Consider the following 15,576-nt stretch of genomic DNA (forward strand, 5'->3'; position numbering starts at 1 on the left):
TATTGATTGCGCAAACTATTGAAACGAATACCACAAAGCAGAAACAGGAAAGTAAACACTTTTCGGTATATGCATTCAAGCTTTAGTTTCAGTCTTTCCGTGTGTGGCTGTCTGTTCACAAGTAATTGTATATTAGAATACGAAGTCGCGCTGTTTTTACCTTTTAATACAATTTTTTTTTTATTAAATACACAACCGCACAATTTGAAATAAAAACCTTACGCAATTTGGTTTACTATTAAAAAAAAAGAAATAATTTTTGTGAGCAAAAAAGTGAATGTTTGTGATGTAGATTTGTATGCTCGTTGTTAACAATAAAATTTCTGTGATTGTCGTATGGAAGATGATCGTTTCCCATTAAATTCGTAAAACAATAAATATTTTGTCGAACGAATAATCTTAACAAGATCAGTGAGTCAGAGTGATTTTTTGTGTGTGGCAAAAAAATATAATTCCGAAATAGAGTCCGACGAAGACCAACAAAATTACCAAAAAGAAGAATAATTAATTAATGATTCGTATTGAAACGAAATTGAAAAGACCGGAACGAAATTTGGTTGAGTGCGCGAAATTATCCAGTGCATTTAAAGAAAGCTGATCGGAAGTTATACTAACAAAAGAGATTTATCTTGGATTTAGTTTCGTGAATAATTTAAGAAAAGAGAAAAGAATCACAATGGAAGTGAAGCTAGGATTAAAGAATTTCAATATTCTGATGCTAATCGCCATAGCCGTGTTCTCAACAGGTGAGTCATTTATCTATATATATGCGTTCAAAAAAAATGTCTTTTTTTCGCTGCAATAACCATTTTACTATCAGCGCAAATATTATACTTATCTTTTGGTGTGTCAAACATCCACCCATATACACCTCATACCTCGTCTTATCCGTTGTTTTACCTGGTCCCGATAAGATAGTACGTACAGAGCATAAAAAGCCAAGTAGAATTTCGGTTTGATAATAATTATTTTCAAAGAATTTTTTTTTTGCAATAATTTTACGGTTGTTTACCCAAACGGTGTGACTGTTAGACGTACAATAGAAAAGGAAAGAAAGAAAAACCCGTACCGAAAAAGGGGCTTTCGGTTAACGTTTTACGAATTTAAAGATTTCGTTCAGCGGTTCAAAAACGAAACAGGTTCAGAAGCATCGAAAGGTTTTAAATGTAAAAAAAAGAAACGTGAACAGGTGGATGTGTTAGATTTTGGTTTTAGATATTTTATTACGAAGTAGAGAAATGAAATTTTGAATGAAAGACGAAGCGTTTCGTTCAATAAAATTATTTTCAAAACTTAAGTTCGAAGACTTGGTCATTTTATCAACGATAGTTAGACAACACCCTGTTCTTTGTTCAGATAACATTTTGCAAACCTAATCCATTTCCCAGAAGTACATTCAATCACCAATTAATTAAACGTTTTTATCAGACTTCCGTCGATCGGTGAGTAATTCACCGCAGATCCAGTCGATATTTTAATTAATTCAGTTCACCCGTCTCTTATTCATTGATTTCCATAAATGTAAATGAAATTCCGTAGAATTTGATTGAGCTCAACTTTTTGATATATTACCAGCATAGTCAACTCGTATCCGATTTTCTGTTGAATGGAAACTCGAATTTCACTGCGAAGAGTTCGGAAGAGTTCATCCGACGAAATATTAACATTTTTTTTATTTCAGACATCTGTTGGTATGAAGAATACTTCTCTACCACACATTGCTAATCTCTTCAGAATTATTCGCTAAGAAAATCTTGTGGATTTGTCAGAAACTGTTGCTAACAAATCCACATGTTTATCCGAATTTAAGCCATTCAAGATATCTCTTCTCTCATTAACAAAACTTTGTACTTTTGCTGAAAATTCTTACCGCATGAGCCAAGTTTCTTTTTCATCAAAATTATCATCTCAAATGCATTTAATGTTGAACAAGTTTTCTCTTGAGAAAAAAAATAAAAGTTTTTATCAAATTGAAAGATGTTCAAGGATTACCACCAGCCACAGTCGAGCATATATAATAGTTAAACTCCTCAAACATTATGTAAAGTAGTGGCGCTGAAAATTATAGCACTGAAAACTAAAAGTTTCAAAATGAACATGGAACTCGTCTTTTTCGTCAAAAGCATAGGTAAACATCCCAAAGTACCTATCTCTCTCTCTCTCCATTCGATAAATCGCCGTACAAAATTCATTTCTCTACCGGATTGTAAAACATTTTCGTGCAACTCTTATATGGATGGTGGAATTGTAGTATAAATTCCAATTTGCTGGATTTTTCACGTGAAAGGAACGAGATTTGATGTTTGTACATTACATCTCTCATCCCGCATAACTCACATACTCAAAATTGTCTAGAGTCTTTGATCGAAATGCAATTTTTTTTTTGTTCGTCGGGAAATATTATAATTTAACATCTGACTTTCAAACTAAAAACAACAACAATGTTTTTGTCTTAATAGTTATTTCTGCAACAAGAATCGAAGGAGAAGGTTGACAAAGCATCTCTAACCTTATTGCCACGTCTCAACAGGTATTGACAAAGGCATTCTCAGGAGACTACTATTAGTTCATGGGCATTTTAAGCGAATCTTTAAAAAAATTTAATTGAATTTTCTATGAACATTTTCGAAGTTAAAAATTCCGTTTTCTTGACGATTGGTCGAATAACATGTCTAGTGAGAAAAGTACTGCACTTTCTTCCCCATGGGAAGAAAACACAACTTTTCACTTTTTGTCACTTTTTTTATGTTTTCAAAAATGATGTGGTGAATTGATGTTTTTTCGTTGAGAAAAACGTTGTGTTCACCTCTGCTAGAAATAAGAAATTCCAACTCGAGCGAAATTGCTGCCCTCGCGCTCGCTTTAGCCACAAACATTGCTCTTTTTGGAATTTTCTATCTTCTCCCCTCGGCAAACAAACAACTATTTTCAATTCTTAACCTTTGTGTATTAATCTTCCTCAAACGATATGCACAAAGAGACTCGAAACAGTTCAATTCCGTCACAGAATTGCATAAATATTACGTTTGTATTGAGTTTACATTTGGAGAATGTTGAATGTATCAAGTTTTGAGTCTTTTAAAATTGAACACAAACAAAATTGTTCGAAATAAAAGACTGGAGTGGAACAAACATCATGACCATTCATATTTTAACCTTCAGTGCCACTTCAGTCGAAGGAAAAAAATAATAATTTGTATTTGAAAAGTCGAATAAAAATGGAATATTTATTGCTAGTTCTAATTTAGATGGTTTTTTTTTGTTGTTTGTAGGCAACACTGATTTCACTTATAATATGGAGTAAAAGTTTATTGTACGGACTGGAGATTAAGACCATTTTGAAAGTATCAATTTCCATTTATTTTTATTAATTGAATGTTTATGCCCGATATTTATGCAAATAAACAACTCGGTTACGCTGTATAATATTGAGTGTTGTTTATGTTCTCGTATGGCAAAATCGTATAACATTCTACGACCATTAATTATAGCCTAAAATAATAGTCAAATAGTTGAAGTTACGCTATGTTTATAGAGAGAGAAACTTTTCAGCCGTTTTGTTTGAGAACTCGGGTTGGAAAAAGAAACATAAAACGAAAAATAAATAACCGACACTCTTTCGTTGGTGTTTGTTCATTTTGAACTGGAGCGGATTCCATTTCCCGCTAAGTTTCCTCACTCTTTTCTTGTTTCCAAAAGTCGTTTGAAAAGTGAGCCGAAAATAGTTGAAGTCAATAACGTTGTTTTATCACATTTTCCAAGCAAACTTTACTCAAAGTTAGTCTTTGTCAATCGTTATACATATAACTTGCGCTTGGCTTATCCACTGATTTATGTACCATTCATTCTGTACCAGGGCTCTGCAATTTTTTTTTTATTCAATCCAATCAATCCAAACAAATTTCCTCATAATTTTCTAAATCGTCTAGCAGTCCAAATTTCCGCCATATCACAATGAACATTTCATCGGTGCCGCACTTAATCAAAACGGTAATGTTAACCGATATATATGTTCAATGCGAACAATAAATCATTGCTGGTTTAAAGTGTCGGCTACAGTAATTACATAATTAAATCATATTGTCTGCGTTGATCCCTTTTGGGTGTTTGACATTGGTTTCTGCACGAGACACTCTGGACGCTGGAGTGGCACAGGTGGATGTGTCGTCTACTGGCAGATTATGTTAAAGTTTTCATGTTTTCACTTTATGGTCAGTTAAAGTTTAGCACAGTCCAGTGATACAATTTTTGTTTTTGATGGGTTATGGTATAAAACTGGGAGGCGGTAAGCTCGGTGTATATCGTGTCAACAGTAACAGTTGGCCAGTTTAATAATACCATGAATCTATTACTCAGTAATGTGGCAACCTGAATTGGGTTTATCTCAACTGCATTATCGATATATAATTTTGTCTCACATCAGGGCATATTTTGGTGAAATTGATTTTTTCAAATTCTAGAGAATTTTCAGGAATTTTTCAGAAATTAAATTCTTCTCGAAATTCTCGCAATTCTTGAAAGTATCCGTAATTCTAGAAACTGCTCGAAATTCTTGAAACTACTTGAAAATCTTGAAACTGTTTGAAATTCTGGAAACTGCTTGAAAGTCTTAAAACTACTCAAAAATCCGAAATTCAAGAATTTTTAAGGATTTAAATTCTTCCCGAAAGTCTCGCAATTCTAGAAACTGCTCGAAATTCTTGAAACTACTCGAAATTCTTGAAAAGGCTCAAAAAACTTGAAACTGCTCAACAATACAAAATTCAAGAATTATTAAGGATTCCTGAAAAGTCCCGAAATTCTTGTTAAAGATTCCTGAAAATAGGCCCTGTCTCACATACATGCTTTCTTTAACTGAATTGAATTATTCTAATTATCCTAGTCAACTGGAAACCTATATCTCAACCGAAATCCAATGAATTATTTCGTAATTTAACTTTCCAGTAAGTCCATTAAGAGTGCTAATTGGTAAAACATTTCACTGTTCATTGTCCACTTGAATTTTATTTTTTAAATTCGTTCGTTAACCCCGTTTTTTACGAAAAAGAAATGCCAAGTCTGTATACCATACCTCACCATTTAGTTAGTGGTATTACTCGATTCCGAAATCTGGAAATTTATATCTTTGCCATTTGCATAATAAATAAAGTTCTTTATTCGAGGCATCGTGGCTCACATGTGAATATAAGCGAATTAATAATGAAATAAAAAAAAAAACTGAGAGAATAAATAGAAAACGCCCAAATAGCTAAATAACAAAAAAAACTGGTTTCATTGCTGTTACGCGTTTATAAGTTTATTCAAGGTGACATATTTGATGTTACGATAAAATGCCACAATTTACCACTCACTTAACCGATTCGCTTCTAAAGAGAGACTCTTTTGAAACATAATTCTTGAATTGTATACAAAGAAAAATGTCTGTCTAATGTACCTATATATGCAGGTAGTCATGAAGAATTAATTTTATAAATTGAGCACAATTACGGAAAAGGAACAATATAATGAGACAGAAGGAATAATGGTGCGACGACGACGTTGTAACAAGAAGAGGATAAAATGAAAGAAAATTATCGAAGACATGGAACATAGAATTATCGTACGTAGTTATCGCTAACACGACACGTCACGTCAAATATATGAAGAGAAGAACATAGGCTATGCAAATTGCAGACCCGTACGAGATCATTTCAAAATCATCTAATCTCTTCTATACATCTCATCTCATTGGTTTCCTTTAAAGAATTTCTTAATTAAATTTCCTTAAAATTGCCAGCAGTATTGCTAGACCTATACAAAGTTCAAGGTGGGGCTTTACCATACGTAGTCATCTCCCCTTCAACTTCTCCAACAATCCGTCATTTTGTTGGGAAACCTAGGCATTCAATTACCTTTCAAATAACACAAAAGTTACTGAAATCGGCTAAAATTTACTCTATTTATATGCACAAAATATCAATTAAGGGCGAGTAGTCTTCCGCCACTAGGGCCCGAACTCACAATACACTGGTTCGATTTTGAAGATTTTTTTTTTTTACTGGATTGGTTCAAATGTTTCATTTACTCTCATAAAAGAGACGGCCTGGCTCAGCTATCTGTTAACTTATTGAAATCGGTTGAGTTATAGCGAGGATGGGCGTACCTCGAACATTTTTTTTTGCTGATTCGTCATATCTAGGTATAGACAAAAATCTGTTTCCATGGAAGCATTCTCAATGTTACAAATTCGAACGGGCATTTATAAGACCTTGCACTTCGTAGGGGTCTCAAAAATATTGTATTACCACTCATAACAACGGTCTTGAATCCATCGTTCGAAATGCATTTTTATCGATAGTTTGTTAGAAAAGATTTAATAAAAATAATCGTAAACAGAACGAGTATTTCGAACTGGTTTTTTTTTGTTCTTTCTTTGTTGTCCATCAGGAAAGTTGAAGGTCTCGGTTAAAGACATTAATTATTGGAAGATTATAAAAATGTATGTGACGGATTATAACAATATAAACTGTGCGTCTTGGCTACGAGAGTCTTCGAATGCATATTGAATAACATTGATCGATTGGTTTGTTCATTCAACTGAAATTTTTCTTCATTTTTTTGTTGGTTATCAATTCATATTTACATCAAACAAAAATTGTTTTTTTTTAGAGAAAAGTTCTGGTTTTTCTTTGGAATTAATAGAGAATCAGTTAAATTTTCGGTCATTAAATTGTTCTATGAGTGGTTGGAATAAACGGTCGACGTTTTAATATTTTTTCATTATTTTTAATGAACATCGAAAACTCATTTAAAACTCGGTTGTTGTATTTTAACATTATAATTAACATTAAAAACGTACATTTAATGACAGCGTAAACTACATTGAACACGATTTGAATAGAGTAGGTGAATCAATATTTCAGTATAATTAGAAAATACATTTTGGAACTACTCAACGGCGTTTCTGTACACAGAACGGAAAAATAACAAATAATTTCGTCGATAATGTAAATATTACAAAAAAAGAGTTTCTAATTAAACAAACAGAGAGCGTCTGGTCTGCTGCATTTCATTTGTTCCACAGAAATTTCCATTTCATTTTTCATTTCCTAATTTCATTAATTTGTCTGTTCAATTAATTCTCATTTTACCATTCAACTAAAAAATTTTGTGAATGCATTACGGTAAACACCGAGCTCACTAGACACTATACCTCACTTACAAAACACATCAACAATATTCTTTAACGTTTGGCTTTTCTCGAATGAAAACCATTAAATTTCGTGTACGATTAAAGAACTTTCTTTACTGTAACGTGTGTAAAGAGACAGTGTAATACGGTCGGTGTTATTTATACACAAAATAAAAAAAAAAAATGAAACAGTTGCTTGATAATCTTTAAGAACCAAAAGAATCAAGCAGCAACGAATAAATGCAAAAAAGTTTTTTTTTCTCTCGAAAGAACGTTCCCCATTATAACCAAAATGAACATTCTCAAGGTTATTTCACCGAAATAACAGGTATGGCATTAGGTTGTGTATATATAGCAATAAATTTACCTTGACCAACTCTATGAGCATTATTTGTAGAACCGACAACATTTCTTGTAAATTCTAAATTCAGAGTTAAATTTTCAATTTCTTCAAGTAGGATGTTTATAACTTTACGACCCGAGTAGACTATAATGGTTTATAGCATCGCACTTTCATGATTATATTCACCTGTGTTCTTCTCGGTATTTCATACAACTAACACTGTACACACCGTATTATATGAGTTAAATCGGTTAAAGTTCATAGATGAAAGGTTGACCATTTGTTCTAAAATGCTTTTCAGAAATTCTTATGAAAATGTTTTCGAAAACGTTTCGAACATAAAATGGTGAGTATGTGTGCTGTGAATATTCCGGAGAAAACTTTCATATTCCATTACTTCACAGTCAAAAAAAAAATTATTATTCCAATAGCATTGCCGAACAGAACGTATCGTCTTTTCTACCCACCGCTTTTCCTCCTGACGTTTCAATATCAAATTTTTTATATTTTTATTGGATTTGTCGTTAAAATAGAAAAGCTCAATAAGACTTTCTTACCAATCACATTATTTGATGTTTTAATGCAAAAAAAAAAACGAAAATGTTATTTATGGTACGATCGAATCCTTTAGCGAATAATGCTGAGAATGTAAGTAAAGTGCTTTGACGATAGAGAAAGCCCTTTTTCTCATCAGAAATTTTTTTGTTAGAAAATTGTATGAAGCCAAGGCACTTATCATAAGCATTTCAAGGTTGAAAGGGTATATAATTAAAGTAGAACCATTTTAATGTTGTGACTTAATTATCACTGTCAGAAAGACACGTTCCCTTACATAAAACAACGCGGAAAATGTGGAAAATGGAAATAATTTTTTTTAAAGGAAAAAATTGCTCTTTTTCGCTCACGTTGATGAACATTACCATTTCGAGTACCACTTTCCTTAAATTATTTTCTTCTTCTTCTTTTATTTATTATGAATTTTGTCGGTGTAAAAGCTTCTGTTGGCTGACATTTAAATTGCTGTCGATTCAATGTCTCGTTACAATGTCAGAAGATATTGGTCCAAATTGAACGTTTTATTGACTTTTTATTTACTTTTCGTTTGCGCTACACTTATCTGCTAGGACATAAAAATACAGATTTCGAAACGATGTCATAAAATATGAAACGGCTTCCTCGAGTTTTTTTTGTGACTTCCTCCCATTGTAGTATCTCACGCCATCAAAATGTTCGTTCGTTTTTCTGCTCTTTTGTTGCATAAAAAAAGTGCATAGACCATCACCTTGAGAAAATTTTATATTTTATGGAACAATTAAAACATTTACGGCATCCATTCCATTCAGATAAAAGTGAGTTTTCTCAAGAGATGATGTTCGTTGAAGCAGAAGATATTTTTTTCCTGCTTCGATCGAAATATTTTTGAATAAATTTTATGTCAATTCCATTAATAAATTGAATATATATGCACGATCCATGGTCTCGACGGTTTCTTGTTTTTTATGATTTTTGTTTCAACTTCCACTCTACTGTAATTTGTCGAAGAAGCTGCTTTTTATGGAATGGGTCACCAAGTAAATTGAGATACTGAGTTATGTACCATCTGGTGGTGTTCTATACCATCATCATAAAGTCAATATTATCGTTTTTGCTGGTGTATTGATTGAAGAATTACGATATTAAACGATACGAAAAGTCTTCTGCGAGGAGATTCGAGAGGATTTTTTTGACTGCCGAATGTAAATTACGATTGAGTTTGGTGGAACGTTTCAGTGGTTTGAGTTTGATGTCGAATAGGAGTTAAATCTGCTACTTCCTTTGTTTAAGTTACTTCTTAACTTTTAATCCGGAAAATCTATTACTTCATTGGTTTAAATTATCAGTTTTTTTATATATACAGTTTGTTCATTTCATTTTTACACAGTTTCTAAAGATTGTCGATATGTCAGAGTTTTTAATGTACCCAGTCAATTAAGTTCTTCCCAAATTGCGCAATATTTGAATTCGCGATAGAAATTTTAAATTTTGCGCCAAAAATTCATAATTTGGGAAGAACTTAATTGACTGGGTACATTTAAAACTCTGACATATCTAAAACTGTGTAAAAATGACATGAACAAACTGTAATACAACATCAGCAAGAACTCGTCGTTAAATTGTACTGTTGCTGTTGATAACATATGACAAGACTTTACATAAAGATCCATGGTCTGGTCACGGGACTTGTGTCTGTCAGTAGAGCTCGAAGTACATAAAGTGACATTCAATCGGTAAAGTGAAGCATGTCCAACCATAAGATGTTGATCAATTCATTCAAATGTTCCTCACAAAATGCATTTTAACTATCTACACAAGTCGTTAAAAAATTCAACCGACAAACTATCTCATAAATCTAACACCATACGACAGAGCAGTCATAATTACAACAACAAAAAAATTATATTTCATTTCAACGACTTCACAAACGCTTAACACTAGAAGATTATAATTAGACATGGCAATAAATTTCTTTACCATCTTAAGTGAAATGAATTATTACAATTTTGATCAGCCTTTTGATGTTGACTGGTTTTTTTTTTGTGAAACAAAAAACAAAATTCACCGGCAATTAATTTCGCCATGGAAAATATGATTATAATTACGATTGTGTGATGTCTGTGTGTGTGGTGTGTGGCGTACATTCGTACCACAATCATACATATCTATACAAAATAAATTCCTATTTATCGGTTTAAACAATTTATAATTGAAATGTCCGCGTATATCACACTCATCGCTAAACCATTTTGTGTTTTTCGGGGTTTTTGGCCCACCACTATCATTTGAAGCGGTCTCATCAAATATTTGAACAAACTAATTTTATTTCGATGAAATTTATGTTATGTGGCAACCAGTAATTTGTTCCAATAACAATCGACATATGCGACACAGAAAATTTATTTATGAAATTATTCGATGTTATTCTGTGTACACGAACATATAGAAACATATAAAGAAAACTACTTGGTTCAACTACCTGGCTATTACAGGTGTTTAATATCAATTTCTATCAATTTTTTATTGACGACAAAAATAAATAAAAAATAAAATTTCTGAAAAATTCCAGGTTGTATTTAATTATCGCTGTTATAAAGAACTTGTTTGGCTTCTGCGGTACACAGACATCTTGTGAAGTGTTATCGTGAATAGTTTTCTTTTTCATTCTTCTTGATGTATGCTAAACGTTTAAATTTATCGTAAATTGAGTTCCCATTCGAACACAATGAATGAATGCAAAAAAAAAAAAACTGAGAAATAATGTCAACTATTAAAAAGCTTCTGGAGGTGGTCAGTAGGGTGGATCGATTTTACAATCTTGCATCGTAGAACTAAGTGGCAATTTTCGGCCAATATATTTTTTCAGCCGATACCATGAAGCCATGATGGCTTATTTTTGGTTAAATGGAGAAAAATGTAGACCATGCTACCTTCTACACTTTTCTCCATTTGACCGAAAATGAGCCATCATGGCTTCATGGTACAAAATTGATTTAAAGAATGTCTTAGCCCAAAATATGTTACTAAGTTCTACAAAAACATAGTGCTTCCAAACCTGATCATTTTTCCGAAAAACCGATTTTTCTTTTATTTTACGTCCAAAAAAATTGCAGGTAGGATCAGGTCGGGCTTTGTTATGCCCGATGTTTTTTTAAACCAGAAATCACAAATTTTTGGACTACCTGATCCATCTGACTTGACCTTAAAATTAGCTTCGGTTTCTGCCACTGTTTCGATCTTGAGCAATTTCATAATTTCATAATTCCTCAAAAGTTTAAAAAAATTATGTTTGCCAACATCTCATCAGGCCATGGTGACAGTGACAAGGAAACAACTACCCACTAACCACAAGGGGGACTAACCACCTCTAGTGGCTAGTCATATCCTGTTGCCTGTACAAGTCTAGCGAATCATAAGCAAAATGAAAGTTGAAAGTAAACTGCTTCATCACTAGCCATGCAGTCACATGCGAGACAAATGACGTCACCTGATGTAACCTGAAAATTTTAGATTCAGCTCAGGTTCTGGTCAAACCTGAAAGTAAAAGTTCAGGTTCGGGTCGAACCAATTCAGGTCAGGTTCAGGTCGAAATCAGGAGTATTATGAAGAACATTGGATTAAAATTTTAAATTTCGATCCATCCTACGGCAGTCAGCAAGACAATTTGTCGTATTCATTAAAGTTTTTTTTTGTACACTTATGTAGAACAACATAAAATTACCTTAAACCATGAAAATTATGAAAAAACATTTTGCAATTTAGTTTCATTATTAAACATTGCGTAAAACAATAAAAATATTGTTTCGCATTGTAATGGGTTTTCTTGTTGGCAACGATCAAATTGCATGGGAAAAATGTGTGTTGTATATCGCCACGAACAAGGGGGAAAGATTCGTAACTGCAAAGGTTGTTGTTTGCAAATATAAATACAAAAAAAATAATTCTCTTCATTTCAATGGAAAACGCTAATTGAATCATGAAACACAAAACGAAGAGATAATTTTTTTAAATATTATTTTTTGTAACCCACAATTACAACGACAAAAAGTTGTAGGAGGAAAAAAGAGTCCCATAAAACAATATTACTTTGTCCATTTGACCGATACATTTTTTTTCCCGCAAAAAACACACAAACGAATTTATTTCTCTCTGGTGATTCGGAATATACATTATAATGGTGAGTGTATATCGTTTGCGTTGTCACCCGTAACACTTTTTCTACAGACCACTGGTTGTTGTATACTGCTGCCCTATGACGGTATTATATAGACAATAATGAATGCGACCGACCGAAGAATCTAACCAATTTTTTTATTTCACCCAAGAGACGCATCAAATAATATCCAGGGGCACACATAACGCTGCTGTGGGTATTAGATTATAATACGGAACACGCGTTCGGGTGCGTTTATTTAATGTTCCATGTTCCCACCGAATAACTCTGGTGCAATCTCATAAAATTACATTTTTAAAATTTGTGTTTGGGACGCATTGATGTGATGTTATTGCTGAAATTAGTCGTTCATATCATCCTAAGAGTAAATAGATATTTAAAATGGAATATGTGCACAGACACATTGCGTATATAAATATATGTAGTCGTGATTCCATGCATATAGCAGGATAGAACGTAAATGTAATTACAAATGATATTTGATGGATAGATGAAAGCAATGTGCACAGTTAAACTTGATTATGAATGAATTTCTGTAGAATTATTATTAGATAAGCTCTCACTCCCACTCATATATATAGCCAGGCGTTATGCATAACCATGTCAATTTGCTGCACAATATTGATAAGCCACATATGAAAATATAGTTTCGTTGCATGGGCATGTTCAGCATAATTCTGACCGAACATCTAGTTAAAATTTCATTAAAAGTTTCATTATAATCCCGTACTTTTGATGGCAAATGCAATGTTTCAAGCAGGAAATTCTAAATAAACTAATTAATGAGTAACACTACCATCCATGGTTGATGGAATGTATTTCTGGTCTTTTAATGTTTATTAAAATAAGAGAATGAAAACGACATATATCTTGGCCAGTATTTCATCGAGCAGTAACAATGAGTCTAACATTTCATAACTACGGCAATTACTTATCACCGTTAAGTACCTAACATGACTCTTCCACGTTTTATTACTTCCCGTGCAGCACAGGAGGAACTTACAACCAAATGGATTTCCCTGTCCATAAAACTCTGAGCAAACTATTCCAATTTCGATTAAATCAATGGCTAATAGCTTCCTTCGACTCTAATGACTCTGCTATCGTTCTTGGATAGCACCGCACATATCACGAACGACCAATTACATGCGCATGTAAAAGATAAAATTTCAGCATTCAGTGTGTATAACTATGCCATACACACAATCACGGACTGAATATTGCCCTATAATATGATGTGGGTCTTGAAACTTTTCCATTGAAGCTATAGGCTTTGTCTTCATTAAGATTGAAGTACTTTAATTAATGTGCTTTCTCGTTGAATTTAATCGTCTATCGTAATACATACGATATGCCCATGAACGAAATGAATGAGTCAATATCTAAGCAATGCAAGTACAAAGCATAGTCTTGTGAAAATGACATACTATACTACAACAACAACGGGAAAATAGGTTAAATTCAATGATTGTCATTAATTTATTGATGTTTATGAATGGTCGGTGTATGCATATCTGAGCAAAGATCTTGAATGCCAAATTGATTTTAATTTATTATATTGAAATATGCTGCAATGTAAAACGAATTCTGTTCATCAAAATGTCTTTATTACAACGAATGCTCACTGTACGAATTCTATGAATAAACAATTATTATGAGAAATGTTTTATATGTACTATAACTCTGATGAACAATCATCATGTCGCATGCCGTGTATGTTTAGTGCTTTTACACGATTTACAGACAGAATAGATTTGGAGACAGAGAGGAGCTTTGCTGTTAACAACAATGCAACAACATCTCTGCTCTTTGAATATTTATCAGCTTAATATTTTGTATATATTTGCCACTGTTCCACTTAAAAATAACTTTAGAACTGCAATGTGAACCGAGAAATGTTTTCACATATTATGACAAATTTGTTATGTTTGTGATTGCTCCTTTTTTGGTACCACAAATTGAAACCATACGTCTCACATAAAAGATTCATAAATAATCAACTTCGGGTGGACAGTGCAGAAAGTAACTTATATGGGGTTGCTCTCTACATTCTAACTCCTCAAATTTTCGTTTTATTATTTACGAGGTGGACATTGTTGGAGTTAATATTTGCTGATTGCTGTAACGAATCACATTGCGGTTGAATGGAGTTTTAATGAAATTTTAAATTTTCAATCGCATCATTCGGTGCAATACGAGTCAGGACATCTACACTGCAGAACTTTTCGGGGTTGTAATCGGTAGAGGTTCTAAATCTAATAGTAATTGTACAAACAAATTAGTCCCATGGGTGCAAGGGAAGTTGGTGGAGACTCGTCCAAGCTGAAAAATGACGATTTTCGGAGGGTCGTTTCAGTGCAGATTCATGCACTGATAAAAAAGATTTTGGCGGTGTACTTCGGATATGTATGATATACTTCTGTTATGCATAGTATGCGTCGGGTATGTATGGCAAACCTGTCGTATGTAAGTTTACGTACGATATGTGTGCCATACATCTCACGCGTGTAGTCGACGTAGGACATGTGTAAAATTTTGGTATGTGTAACTTCATCGCAAAATTACCTCATACGCCCAACACGTTTGAGAAAAGCACACGTTTAGGATGTTTGTATACGCATGGTAAGTATGATGTCAAAAGATCGTACTTGTTGTGCGTTAACATTCGTACACTGTGCATTTTATATTAATAGCAACTATGTCAAGTCCTTTACGTACATGAGATGAATGTATCTGTATCAGGATTTTAGGATTCACTTAAAAACAGAAATATTAAATTCAGTCATTTAAATTTCAAAACGTTTTATTCCCTGAGTTCCAATCTCATACTGTTGAAATATCGAAATATTACGCAAAAAGAAGAAGAAGGAATTACGATTACGATTCTCGATATTAGGTCATTGTCATATACCATAGTTCTAATTAGAATAAAAAAAAATATTTTCAAAGTTTCATATGTGTGTCATGTAAGTAAACGTATAGCATGTATAAGTACTTTGTGTGCAAACGTGCTCCACGTTTACCTACTTCTACCAACGCTTCACAATACAACTATCAATGTAGTATGTCTTAATTGCAACATTGGTTGAAGCGCCGCTTTGAGATCAAGAGGTCCCCAGTTCAAACCCAGCACCAAACATGGAGAAAATTTTTATCTAAGAAAAAGTTACGATATAAATGAATAAAAACACGAAAAATAAAAAAATTAAAATTAAAAAGAACGAAATTTGACGAAATAATGTACATCAAAATTTCATTTTATTTCGGATACCAGAGCAAACGTACTGGACGTTTACTGACGCAGTGCACGTGTACTAAACGTTCCCGAAGTTCGATCCAAAAATAGCTGTCTGC

The 15,576-nt window shown here is 33.0% G+C and overlaps 1 protein-coding gene across 3 annotated transcripts in view; it reads left to right on the plus strand.

Moving 5' to 3' along the window:
• The first annotated feature begins 267 nt into the window (after positions 1–267).
• LOC119078498 (fasciclin-3) overlaps positions 268–15,576 on the plus strand; it is a 98,704-nt gene continuing 83,395 nt past the window's right edge. For 2 of the 3 annotated variants that reach the window (XM_037186051.1, XM_037186052.1), the window contains exon 1: positions 325–746. In XM_037186051.1, coding sequence (XP_037041946.1) covers positions 677–746 — 70 coding nt within the window. In that variant the 5' untranslated portion in view covers positions 325–676. Of the gene's footprint in view, positions 280–324; positions 747–15,576 lie in introns of those variants that run through there. The other variant, XM_037186050.1, reaches the window with a different exon arrangement.

Source organism: Bradysia coprophila, unplaced genomic scaffold (assembly GCF_014529535.1).
Source record: "Bradysia coprophila strain Holo2 unplaced genomic scaffold, BU_Bcop_v1 contig_297, whole genome shotgun sequence".
Taxonomy (NCBI): Eukaryota; Metazoa; Arthropoda; class Insecta; order Diptera; family Sciaridae; genus Bradysia; species Bradysia coprophila.